At 37.9% G+C, this 14,049-nt stretch overlaps 1 protein-coding gene across 1 annotated transcript in view; it reads left to right on the top strand.

Annotated features, from left to right (window-relative positions):
* The window catches only part of magi1b (membrane associated guanylate kinase, WW and PDZ domain containing 1b), a 344,503-nt gene extending 332,455 nt beyond the window's left edge, over window positions 1-12,048 (top strand). The window contains exon 24 of the mRNA XM_052017630.1: window positions 9,130-12,048. Coding sequence (XP_051873590.1) covers window positions 9,130-9,896 — 767 coding nt within the window. The 3' untranslated portion in view covers window positions 9,897-12,048. The remainder of the gene's footprint in view (window positions 1-9,129) is intronic.
* Window positions 12,049-14,049: the final 2,001 nt, after the last annotated feature.

Genomic DNA, 14,049 nt, shown 5'->3' with positions numbered 1-14,049 from the left:
TAAACAAGCCTGCTGCATTTTGGAAACAAGTCCTGTGGACTGATGAAGTTAAAATAGAACTTTTTGGCCACAATGAGCAAAGGTATGTTTGGGAGAAAAAGGGTGCAGAATTTCATGAAAAGAACACCTCTCCAACTGTTAAGCACGGGGGTGGATCGATCATGCTTTGAGCTTGTGTTGCAGCCAGTGGCACGGGGAACATTTCCCCATGAGAGGAAATTTCTCTCTTGAGAAGAGGGAAGAATTAATTCAATTAAATACCAGCAAATTCTGGAAGCAAACATCACACCGTCTGTAAAAAAAAAGCTGAAGATGAAAAGAGGATGACTTCTACAACAAGATAACAATCCTAAACACACCTCAAAATCCACAATGGACTACCTCAAGAGGCACAAGCAGAAGGTTTTGCCATGGCCCTCACAGTCCCCCGACCTAAACATCATCGAAAATGTGTGGATAGACCTCAAAAGAGCAGTACATGCAAGATGGCCCAAGAATCTCACAGAACTAGAAGGCTTTTGCAAGGAACAATGGGTGAAAATCCCTCAAACAAGAATTGAAAGACTCTTAGCTGGCTACAGAAAGTGTTTACAAGCTGTGATACTTGCCAAAGGGGGTGTTAATAAGTACTGACCATGCAGGGTGCCCAAACTTTTGCTTCGGGCCCTTTTCCTTTTTGGTTATTTTGAAACTGTAAAAGATGGAAATAAAAACGTAATCTTGCTTAAAATATTAAAGAAATGTGTCATCTTTAACTTTATGCCTTTTGGAAATCAGGTCATCTTTTACTTGCTTAGCTATTCACAGTAACAGAAATTTTGACCATGGGTGCCCAAACTTTTGCATGCCACTGTATGATAGTAACTTAGATTTTCATGAGAGTAGTGCAGGACTGAGGAATTAATCTCTGTCAGATATACCTCCTTCCCATTTGAAGAAATATCTGGATTGCACTCACTGTAGTTGAGATTTGTATTGGGGAGTAGCACAACATTGGTAGCCCATTACAAACAGAAAACTATATTTAATTCATGACTTTAATGGAAATACATATTGGACTGGCTCTAAAACTAATCTTTTCCTGGAGAGTATAAATTGTAGAGACCAATTAATGAATTAAATGATGATAAATACCAGAATAATCAATTTAGCCACAGTAGATCTATATAAGTGATGACTAAATAACCCAAGACCTAATGTGTCAACTGGCAATATGAAATCCCCACAGTGACTGTCTCACTTAATCAATTTCAAATGCCAATTTCTAAATTTTCTCTAAGGAATTGAGGTTGGATTCATTTGTTTCTGTTTACCCAACTTGATGTCTATAGTCAGTTGTCATGAAACCTCTGCCAGACAATTATCCTCTTACCAAACCTCACAACAGTGGCATTTCTTACTTCCCAGTGCTTACATCAGATGTGCTGATGAAGATAAGATATATGTGACCAGAGTAGTGTGGAGTATTTAACAATTTATTCATGTTCTTACCAATGTGCTAAGTTAAGGGGCAAACAATACATTTGAAATGTGTACAGAATTCCCAACCTATTTCTGGCACTTACATTGTATCTCATTCCAGTTAAATGCAAAATGCTAATGGTAATTGTCTGAAAGAAATATAGATTCTTTGAGCCTCACTTATTCAAAGAGATTCATCCTCTCATATCTTATAGGCTCATACCACACTAATCTCTTCTCCATCCTGTATGTATTACTGCTGAATGTTGTACAATAAAAGTGGGCAGTGGGTTAGTTCAGGATTATTCAGATATTTTAAAAATAAATTCAATTCTGTCGGTCTTATAATCAATAGTGAAGACACTATATTGCTGTTACATTTATACTGTGTTTATGTGTGTGTGTGTGTGTGTGTGTGTATACACACAAACTACTGTTACCTCATGGACCTGTATCCTTCCACTGAACTAATTAAATGTTCAGAGGTTAGTGTTTAATTATGATAGTATTCCTACATGCTGTAACTAATCTCAATCATACTAGTAGATGGAGCATGGTTAAGATATTGCAATCCACACAGATATTTCTGTCTCTTCCAGTAGTTGTCTGAGACTTGCAGGTCTTCTGTTGCTCACTAATTCAACAGGATTCCCTTTTTCCTCACGTGTTCTTGCTTGTGGCTTTCCATAAATTTGACTATTCTGTTAAGTTTCAGTCTGTTAGCCCGGTTTGTCTCATTAAGTGACTTTCATGGAGAAAGCATTTTATCTTGCACGTGCCACACATTTGTCTTTCCCTGTAGTCCACTCTCCTAATTGCAGAAGCCGTACAGTAGAAAGCAATCTGTGAGGCAATTAAAATAAATGGAAATAAATTTTAAGAAAACCATGGCCCAGAAATTATTGGGAAATGATGTAGTTTCATGATGAGCTGCTGGTATTTCTCCACAAGAGCAAACAAGTTCAGCAATCCCACTTGCTGGCTGCTCTACTGGGTTTTTACAAATGTGCCGGCACTGGACTCCTGATGGAGATCATGGCAGAACTTGCTGCCAATGACAGCATTTAACATTGGGCAATCTGCCTCTGCACACAAACAACAAGTCCACTAATTTCTACAGCAGGAACCACAATGAAGAGAAAATAATCAGCTTTCAAATTTTTGTATTCATAATGTTTCCACTTGTTTAAAAGTACTTATGTTTAATGTTTATTTATGTTTTTAATTTGATTGCCTAAGGGACATAAAAACCTTGGCAGTTTTGACAAGCGGAAAGGTGGGTGTCATGATTAATCAGCTGCAAAATGTTTTTTCCAGCTGTTTTGTGGTTGGATCTTATTCTGAGCACTCATGTGATGACATCATGTTGTGTAAACCAGTGCCACCATGAAGGTCCTAACCTTTTGGGATCATGATGGTACTTACCAACAAGTCAACACCCTCAGATCCACAAAAGGCAAGTGCTACTCACCCTCTTCCTCTTCACCTTGGTCCACCAAGGTTGATGATGGCTTGCTTCCACTCCAATTTTACGGGTTCTGGGGCTGATGAGGCCGATGTGGGATCCCCAGATTCTGCCACAGCTGGGACAAGAAGTGCTTGCCATAGTGCATAGATGGGTAGTATGGGAAGCAATCTACTTCTTCCACCCTGTTTGCTAGGTCTTCTTATGTTCCCAGTGAAGACGTTCAAGGTCCTCAATACAATCCTTGCTTGCTCTTTGTCCATTTTGAGGAGTCAAAGGCTATGAATTCCTACATATTGATGAGAACATCCTTAATGATTTACTTTGTTCTTGTAACCTCTTGAAATAGAGTGCCTGATTCAGGAGTCTGCCATTGTGTATGGAACCAAATGGCCTCCCCAATAGAGGCAAATGAGCATAATTAGACCCTCAATGCTGAGTATTGGCCTGGGAGAGGATATTAACATTGGTTCACTTATTCTGCCAGGAGAATTTGCAGATCCAGCAATGATGGTCCTTTTCCAGTGTTTTGTGGTGTCTCAGAGGCACGCAGGAGGGCAGGCATCAGTGCTGCCAGTGCACCATGACTTCAGTCTTGTTCTTCAAACACTCTTTTCCTCAGATGGTCAAAGTCTATGTGAGGGCACTGGACGTGATAGCGAATTTTATCATTAATATCTCCATTTGCTGACAAGCAGCTCGCCAGCTTCTGAAGGTAGTTCACACTCCTTGATGTGGTCAGGGAGTGGTGTTATGCAATGGGCAGGTTAGTAGATGACCTTTGTTTCGCAAATGTTTAATCTAAGGCTCATTATCTCATACCATTCAATGAAGTAGTTGAAGACACCTCAGAAAGCAACCTTCGAATGTGTGTACACACAAGCATTGTACTCATTGTTACTTGGTGGCTGAGAGTAGAATGACCTTTTTTTATGTAGTTTAACTTCAGTCCAAAGCGAGGCAGAATATTGCGGCGAGATAGATTGAGAAAAATGGTGGAGCCATGACATAGCCTGGCTTGAGCCCAGTCAACATTGGGAATGGATCTGTGGTAGACCCATTAGTTAGAATTACCATTTGCGTGCAAGTAGATATAGAAAGGATACTAGTTTCTGAGGGCAGCCAAGTCTCAAAAAGATTCACCTCTCAGTTGACAATTAGAGGCTTCTGTGAGGTCAAAAAAGGCAGGCATAGTGGTTGATACAGCTACCTGCATTCCTGTTAGACTTGGCACATGGTGAAGATCATGCCCACTGAACCTCAATGCTGAGTATTGGCCTGGGAGAGGATATTAACATTGGTTCACTTATTCTGCCAGGAGAATTTGCAGATCCAGCAATGATGGTCCTTTTCCAGTGTTTTGTGGTGTCTCAGAGGCACGCAGGGGGGCAGGCATCAGTGCTGCCAGTGCACCATGACTTCAGTCTTGTTCTTCAAACACTCTTTTCCTCAGATGGTCAAAGTCTATGTGAGGGCACTGGACGTGATAGCGAATTTTATCATTAATATCTCCATCCTCAACCGTGATTTGGGAGAGCAGCTTCTCAGCTGCTGGGAGGAGGCAGTTGAGGATGACCCTGGTGATGACCTTCCCTTCTGTAGTTATCACAGTCAGATTTGACTCTTTGCTTCAAGATGGTCACAATTATCAGGTGCCTGATGTTCCCTAGCTTGTTCTCCTCTTCCAGAGGTAGGTGGTGACTGTGGATTTGTGCCTGAAGGTCCTTTCTGCCACGTTTCAGAACTTCATCAGGCATGTACAGTGGCATGCAAAAGTTTGGGGACCCCTGGTCAAAATTTCTGTTGCTGTGAATAGCTAAGTGAGTAAAAGATCACCTGATTTCCAGAAGGCATAAAGTTAAAGATGAAACATTTCTTTAATATTTTAAGCAAGATTACTTTTTATTTCCATCTTTTACAGTTTCAAAATAACAAAAAAGGAAAAGGGCCCGAAGCAAAAGTTTGGGCACCCTGCATGGTCAGTACTTAGTAACACCCCCCTTTGGCAAGTATCACAGCTTGTAAATGCTTTCTGTAGCCAGCTAAGAGTCTTTCAATTCTTGTTTGAGGGATTTTCACCCGTTCTTCCTTGCAAAAGCCTTCTAGTTCTGTGAGATTCTTGGGCCATCTTGCATGCACTGCTCTTTTGAGGTCTATCCACAGATTTTCGATGATGTTTAGGTCGGGGGACTGTGAGGGCCATGGCAAAACCTTCAGCTTGTGCCTCTTGAGGTAGTCCATTGTGGATTTTGAGGTGTGTTTAGGATTGTTATCCTGTTGTAGAAGCCATCCTCTTTTCATCTTCAGCTTTTTTACAGCTGGTGTGATGTTTGCTTCCAGAATTTGCTGGTATTTAATTGAACTCATTCTTCCCTCTACCAGTGAAATGTTCCCAGTGCCACTGGCTGCAACACAATCCCAAAGCATGATCGATCCACCCCCGTGCTTAACAGTTGGAGAGGTGTTCTTTTCCTGAAATTCTGCACCCTTTTTTCTCCAAATTTTCCTGTGTCCTCACCACAAAATTCAGCATAAGAAGTTTGCAAAAGAACATCTAAACAAGCCTGCTGCATTTTGGAAACGTGTCCTGTGGACTGATGAAGTTAAAATAGAACTTTTTGGCCAAACGTACCTTTTGAGCAGGGTGCCCAAACTTTTGCTTCGAGCCCTTTTCCTTTTTTGTTATTTTGAAACTGTAAAAGATGGAAATAAAAAAGTAATCTTGCTTAAAATATTAAAGACGTGTCATCTTTAACTTTATGCCTTTTGGAAGTCAGGTCATCTTTTACTCGCTTAGCTATTCACAGTAACAGAAATTTTGACCATGGGTGCCCAAACTTTTGCATGCCACTGTATATTTATCTGTTAGTATTTGGCCTTCTCAAATACTTGTCGGTCTAGAGTGGCTGAGAGACAGAACCATATTGTGTGTTGTGGATTGCACGCATCGAGGACGGAAAAGTTCCTCAAACAGCTCCTCCCAGTGGGCACTGAATGCCTTTGATGAGCTGTGCGCTGTTTTTTGGATCTCAGTAGGGTGGGCTTTTGGGTGTTTGGGCTCCAGACAATTTTGACAGCTCTGAAGATTCCACGTGTGCTGAGGTAATTAGGGAATTGCTGGAATTAAGTATATACTGTGCAGGCCAGTGGGAAGAATGGGGAAATGATCATTGGCTGCAGACCTTGGCTCATTGTGTATCACATAGAATTCCCTGTTGTTCACTTGTACTGACAAATACAAGTGAATGACATTTGTATGTCACTCTATTTGTAAGAATAACTTACATTCTATTTGTAAAGCAACAGCCATAACTTCTCATTTGGTGGTTATGTTATGAGGTTTATTTTAAATTATAGATATAATTCTGTGGAATAAACTGCATTCTGTGTCTGGCATTTGTATAAAGCAGATAAATGATTACTGATATTTTCCTAAATTAATTTCTTGTTTGGTAGAGGAACAGAAGTGGTTTCCATTATGTGTTGCCATTGACTGAGTTAAGAAATAATCCTGAAGTCTGAAGGAAATGTTCAATTGTCCAATGCTATTCTTATAGACAGAAACCCAATAGGCAGCAGTTGTAGAGTTGTGACCTATTCAAAAAGGTCAGGCAACATAAATTATGAGATTGAAGTTTTAAGACATCTATTGAACCCATTGTTTAGACGATAGATGGGAGAGCCTAATTTCGGAATGAGATTTTAAATGTACCCTGGTTTGTTTTTCTAATTGGGTCTTTTGATGTTTCATTTGTAGTTTTGTATTGCTGTCTTGACATAGTTGTTAACAGAACCGTTAACTTGTTTCAGATTACTCTGCTGTTACAGAAAAAACTTGTGTACTTGATTATATTGAGTTCTTTTTGAAAAATATATATTGAGGAAGAGAGTGGATATTTGCAGGTGAATTGTGAACTTTGTCCTATCAAGAACTTCAGATGTAATGAAAGTTAAATCTGGGCATGTTCAGTTTTATTTTTGTCTTCCTATAATCACAGTAAGCTGTGATTGTGTGATTTGAAGTTGTTTCTTACTGTTGCTAATGATGTTTAAAGATGAAAATAGTCCCTCAATGACATGGGTCAAAAACATTAATTTTATTACATAGGATCTCAAGGTATAATGACTGATATGATATGACCTTTACTGCCATATCCCATTTTACAGATTGCCTGAAAATTCACCAGGGGTTATAAATTATAACAGGAGATTTATAATTGCCTAACTTATAACAAACACAAGATTCTAATTGCATTATAAATTGCAAGATCAAATGTTATAATTTATTACGAACCTGGGAACATTTACATGAAAGATTAGTGCTTGACAGAAATTGCTATTGGAATTGATTGTCAAGTTTCTCGATGACAAGCTCCTATGATGATATCACCTTCTTCCCATTTGACATTCTAACTAAATACATTGAAAATTAATCAACTATTCCATGCAAGTGACCAATAAAGACAGACAAGCAGATGCTGCAAACTCAGCTTCATTGTTATCTGTATCTGGTATAAAAAGATTACTTATCAGAAGTTGATTCACTTTGCTGTAGCAAATATCTATGACATTTAAGAATTTACTTCTGAGGTAAGTGCTATGGCCATCATATTGTCTCAGCAGACTGAGTATTTTAGCAAATTCACTGGCGCAGTAACCATAATTATGGCAACTGTGCTTTAGAGAATTAGCACCAGATGACACATGATTCAGTCACACTTCAGTGTCACCCTCTTCCTGTCCCTGCAGTCACACAGACCATTTGTGTCCACTTAGCTCCTGACACACTGCCAATGGTCATCCAACATACTAGACTGTAGGTCGTGGAGAGCAAGGTCATGCCCACTGACTGCCCTGATGGCCTTGTGTAAGCTTCAGCAATCAAAGGCCTATTTGTTATTTCCAAATGTGCCTGAAGAAAATCACTAAAACATATTTAACTTATCAAACTTAAATTAAAAACGTTAACGTTATTTAGAACAAAGTAAAAATAACAAACTTACTATTTTAATCACGGTTGATGACTCCATTCAAATCAATATGCTAAACGAGGCAGCAATGGTCTAAAGCTGAGGGATAAGATACGAAGTGCATATTGTAAGTTATAGAAAACCTCTGGACTCCCTGGTAAGTCCTGGAGCAGTGCGCGAGGTCAGGTATACCCTCATCTGACCTGCAGTGCATTCTGTACTCTACTGCAGAGGGCAGAAGTCCAGAACATGCTGCCATGGCTGCTGCAGCTAGCTGGTGGTCCTCTACTGATTGCTGACTGGCTCTCTGCATGGTCTGGCCCTATGTTGATGGGATCTGGGTGTAATCTTCCACTGAGTTGCACTTTGAGGTTGAGGATCTTCACGAGAATTCAGGAGTTGCGACATTTTAAAATTCTGAGTGTAAATTAAAAAGCAAGGTTAGTCCTTAAGTGTCGGCTACTTAAAAATATGTACATGGCCATCCATGAGAATAGTGAAGGAACTCCATTGCAAATATTTGATATTCCTCATATCATGTCATGTTAAACTTTGAACGTAACCATGATGTTCATTAACTCATTTTATTTTGAAGCAGCCAATAAACCCTGTACAAAATCAGGGTTTTGTACAGGGTTTATTGGCTGCCTCAAAATATGAGGAATGGAAAGCCTAGATTATGTAAAGCCTAGATTATCATATTCTTGAAATATCATGGTTAAGTGATATATTATCCTCTCAGGGTAATCATTAAGACACAGTGCATTTTGGGATATGCCTTTGCCTGACATTTCCCTCTTTACAACTTAAGTAAGTAGTGTGACGCCATTACAGGAATAATGAAAAATGGAACTTAAGTTGAATATATATTCAACATCAACATATTAGTAGCATGTAATTTCTGGTTGAAATAGGAAGAGTTTAATTCATGATCCACATTGTTAATGTGGACCTAGTCTGAGTGAAAAAGAAAAGTTCTTTATAAAATGTTCTTTTACAAGCAATATTCTTCACAATTAGAACATAATGCACTGAAATGCTAATTATATTACATTTGTTCTAGTAAATATTAAACTGAAGTATATTTTAAGGCTACTTAATAACAAATCACAAATGATTATTTGCAATGCGAGGTCTCCTGGGAGAACAGATTCAAAGATGAATTGGTGTTAGTGGTACAGAAAAGAGTGAAGGATCAACAATTGAATCAAATTATCTTTGTTTTATTTTCAGACCCAAACAATGACCGGGGCAGTTCCACAACAGGCTCACAAAATGTACCGGAAGTGAAACACTTATCAGAAAGACGACCTCATCCATTACTGGAATCCAGTTATCCACCAGAAATTCACAAATCATCACAGCACAGAGATAGGAGGGTTAATGAACAACAGCCAATAGGAAGAAAGGAACACAGCAGACCAACCAATGAACACTACAATAAGACCTGGAATGATACTTACAAAAAAAAAGAAAATGTACCTGGAAGGAGGAAGGACAGATCACTTGATAGGAAAGAAAGAAAGGCAGAGAATGGATACCACCAAAGATCTCCTGATAGAGGGAGGGATGTATCAAGGATGACAGATCAAAATATGGAAAAGAATGGAAGATCACTTGGCAGACATAAGGAACCACCACATGACAGGAGAAAAAGGTCACCAGAAAGGAGATGGGAAGATTTACCTGATAGAAGAAGAGAAAAGTCACCTAGCAAGAGAAATGACAAGTCATCTGATAGAACAAGGGAAAGATCACCACACAGAAAGAATGAAAATGCAGCTGAGAGAAGGAGGGAACGGTCACCTGAGAGAAGGAGACACAAGTCTCTTGACCCAAAAAGAGACAGATCACCTGAAAAGAGAAGTAAAGCTGAAGAAAGATCCAGGCGCACAGATGAACATAACATGGAGAAAAATGACTCTTCCCGAAGTTCCAGACAGTCCCCACAGCCAAGACGAAAGGCATTTAGAGAATGCAGCACTGATCTTAGCATCTGAATAAAGAATTATGCACTGGATAAGTCAAGTTCTGCCTAAAAGGACAACATAGGTTCTCTGAAATGATCCCAAAGGTGATTAGAGATCATCAGCTTGAAAAAAACTTGAGGCCTACTGATGTAAAAAAAAGTTGAATACAAACAAAAGTAACTGTACATATGTCAGGAAAATGTTAACAGTGAAATGTGCCTGACCCAACACAAGCTAGGGATTGCTCAAAGGAAAATAGTATTGAAATTACATGTCAAATGTAAGCCTTAATTGTATTATTGATTTTAGATAACTTGCCAGATATTTTGTTAGTTCTTGGGGTGTCTCCAACATTGTAATGAAATAAGATGACATTAGCACAAAATTATTGCACTTTGTTGAAACACTATGCTGTTTTAATACTGAATATTTTTCTATATCATGCAAAGAATTTGGAAGCTTTCCAAAACATCTAAAAATTGGTGGGTATGGCATTGTTTAAACTGGTGAGTAACTGAGCAGATAACACATCAGAAGAGCAAGTTTCTAAACTGGAGTAATATGACTCACAATGCTGATATCAAGGAAAGAGTATGTTTAGACCATTCAAAAAAAGTGACTGAAAAGATTGTGCAGACTTCAGCATTAATTATAAACAGGTGGTGTATCAAAATTTAGAAGTGGAATTGTAATGTAGGTTCATTTGATAATTTCTATGCCCATTGCAAAAGGAGACTGTGTGGTGAAGGTCTGCTGTGGCACTGAATGAAAAATGAAAGAAACTGCCTAGCTGAGCCATGAAGATGCTCTTCATTATTGTTGAACCACTAAGTGAACTGCTTTCAGTGCTTCAGTGTGTACATGTATACTGTTCACATTTCCATTACAACACAAAGTAAGCATTGCAAGTTTTATCACTGATGTTGCCATGATACTGTACAAATGTATGACTAACCATCTTGTGTACAAAGTTTAAATTGTAATTAATAGACCCTGTTGCAAAATGATGCCTTTCCTGTAAAAAGAGTAAAACAATGGCAAAACTAATTGTGAGGAATGTGATAGTGTTTATATTTCGGAAATGGAACAAACTGATTTATGGGACATATTTTAAAGTAAAATGATTCAGGTATATAAAACTCTTTTCAAAAGGAATACTATATCAGTAATTATTAAGTTTTGTTTGTTTTTAAATTCTATTTCTTGATGGTGACCTTGCCTGTGTATTATAAAACACTTGTATGCAGTCTGTGTTCTTTAAGCATTAATTCTTGCAATGTGCTTTAGACCTAATGTTCTGCTGTGTAGATTGAAAGCAATATATGGGCAACTCTTTTTATAAACTACTATGCATATATAAATATTACATTGTTCATAGCTTGACCCATGTGGCTATATACATAGCATAAGTGTAGTAAGGTGTAGCAGTAGATGTTAATATATCCGTATAGCTTCCACCCTCAACCCCATGCCCAACAAGATCACAATGTATATGTAGCTACAAAAAAAAGTCTGTGAATGCTATTTTTATTATCAAATAAAGTTTTCCATGCAAATTCAACAGTTTAGTGTTAGTGAGTGTAATAATGGGTCTGTCCTGTTTTCTACTGTTTGACTGTCTTCCAAGCTATATTTTTGTAAGGTGCTCAAAAACAGACATTGATGCTTTGTCTTTCTCTGTTACCTCAGTCTATATTGTTTGAGTATGTACATCTGATTATTTGGTCGAAGGGTTATAGTCACAAAAAAAAATTGGAATTTAATGTATCTTTAAAATTAGGCCTGACAACAGTCTTTCCCTATTAAAGGCTCAATATTTGTCAACTTACAAGAGGGAAGTGGCAAATTTACTGCAGGTTTCCATCAGCAAGTTTTTAAAGTAGCTTTCACAGAAGAAGTAAACCATTTCTTGCATGATATAGATTTGATGCCAGCTCCTATTGATATAAATATGAATGCTTACAGTGGCAGTATTGTAATTATTGATCTCAGTTGGTATACAGTGCATGGTTTCCTAGTCTAAAGCAGATCTTTTTCCCATAAAGGAATAGAATTCTACTGTTGTCCTGTTATCATGGTTTGAATTCTCTTTCACAATGTTGGTAATTTTCAATGACAGTGTGGGAATATTGTTCACAAATTTACAAGGGACTAATGATTACGAATTGAACACAAGTCAACAATCTTGGAGTATAATAAAAAAAAATTTGAGAAGAAATAAACTAGTTCAGGAGTTTTGAATTGTTTTCTTGATTTGTGAATAAATGTACCGATTGTTTCAAAATGGTATATGCCCAGCGGAGGATGAATTATTAATATAAATATTGTTCAATGCTTTTCCCTTGTTGAAAGACTGCAATACATGAATCAAATTGACAGAGGTGCAGAAAGATATCTGAAATTTAAATGGCATTCTATCAAATCTGATTTCAATATGTGAGAATAACCACCGGCATTTTTATAATGCAATCTTGTAGAAACTCTATATTCTATATAACTTAATGACAAATGTAAACCACAGTTGCTGAGATTGACCTCTGAAATGTTCAATCAGAGCAACAGAATATGGTAACTAAAACATAACAATCAGTAACCTGATTTTGAAAGTCTGAGTGCTAGATTTGATTTTTCAACAGTACATTGACAGCAAGAGGAAATGCTCCGTGCGCCAGAGGTATTCACTTAAATAGGTTGCATGATTTCATGTTCCATTATTACATTTCTGTATTGTTTGGAAGAATGTTCACATACAGCAGTAGTCATTAAAGGATAAGAAATAGTAGCAAGTATACAGTATATTGTAAGGCATCTCAAGCACATTCACTCATTCAGTATCTTGAGTCCATTTTTCTGCTTCACCCCCATTTATTTTATTTGTTCATTCAAAATGGGAATTGCTGGCATAGTTAGGGTTTATACTCACCTCTAATTGTCCATAAAAAGGTGGAAAGGAACTTCCTCCTTAAGCCATTGCAGTCCTGATGAAGATTCTCCCATAGTGAAGTTGAATAAGGAGTTGCAGGATGGTAATACAATGATAACAGAACGGTGATCACATTTATAAGTCATGAATGTGTGTGACTAGGAGGGTGGTGGTATCCCTCATAATAGTAAAGATAACTGGACTGGAAAATGCTGTTGACAAAGTCTTTGTGTGTCGGGGGTCTGCTCTCTTCAGATGGGGCATGTTGCAGGTATGATGCACCCAATGGTCAACATTCAATATTATGGATGGACTACAATTCCTATTGGTGAGCATGTTCAATGGCAGTGTTTTAAAAATCTATTTTGAAACCTGTGTACATCTATTATTGCCACAAGGACTGATATTTATACTAATTAGCAACTACACAATTGGAATGAAATCTGTCCATGATGCTTAATATTCATAAAATTTCAGATTCTATCAGAACTACATTCCCACAAATGAAAAAGCAAATGTGGCTGAAATTATTTCATTAACCAACAATTTACTCATAATGCAATTATAATTCTCTAATGTGTATTGCTACCCAGCATATTCTGTGATTAACTGAAACTAGTTGTTCATTTAACTGTTGTATCTATATTTCTTATAATTAGGCTAATTACATAGACAATTGCCTGCAGAGTTGTAGAATCAATCCGTAGGATTTTACAGCACTGAAGCAGGACATTTATTGGTGTTTGTGCTTCACTTAACCTTCTACCTTCTTATCACCATAGCAACAAATTCCTTTCCTGCACTCATCTAGTTTCCTCTTAAATGTATTTATGATAATTATAGCTCCTCTCCAACCTACCCACCTTGACTATGGACAATTGCCCTGCTGTATTCTGCTGCACCTAACTGAGCTAAAATAAGAGGTGTGGTTCCTGTGCGGTACTCTGGATTCTCTTGTTCTCCCAGTTATTTGAAATAAGTTCAGTGCGAGTTGCAAGGATGATAGTATCTGGGCAAGAAAATTTGGTTTGAAAGGTTCCAAGTCCTGGATGAGATTAGGAATGGGAGAGATTTAAAAAAAAAAGGGGGATTGGGCAGGAGAGACAAAAACTAATGAGGGAGAGAGAGCATAATCCTAACTTGGGGAGAATATTAGAAAGCAACGAAGTGTGTAGGGGAGAGCTCAGGCCATAACAATTCACAGCGGGAAGGATGGAGATTTTTCACCCATATGGTGTTTTGTTCTGGACATGAAAGTTT

Source organism: Pristis pectinata, chromosome 6 (assembly GCF_009764475.1).
Source record: "Pristis pectinata isolate sPriPec2 chromosome 6, sPriPec2.1.pri, whole genome shotgun sequence".
NCBI lineage: Eukaryota > Metazoa > Chordata > Chondrichthyes > Rhinopristiformes > Pristidae > Pristis > Pristis pectinata.
The sequence above is the reverse complement of the archived record's forward strand: the minus strand, read 5'-3'. Positions and strand labels throughout refer to the sequence as shown.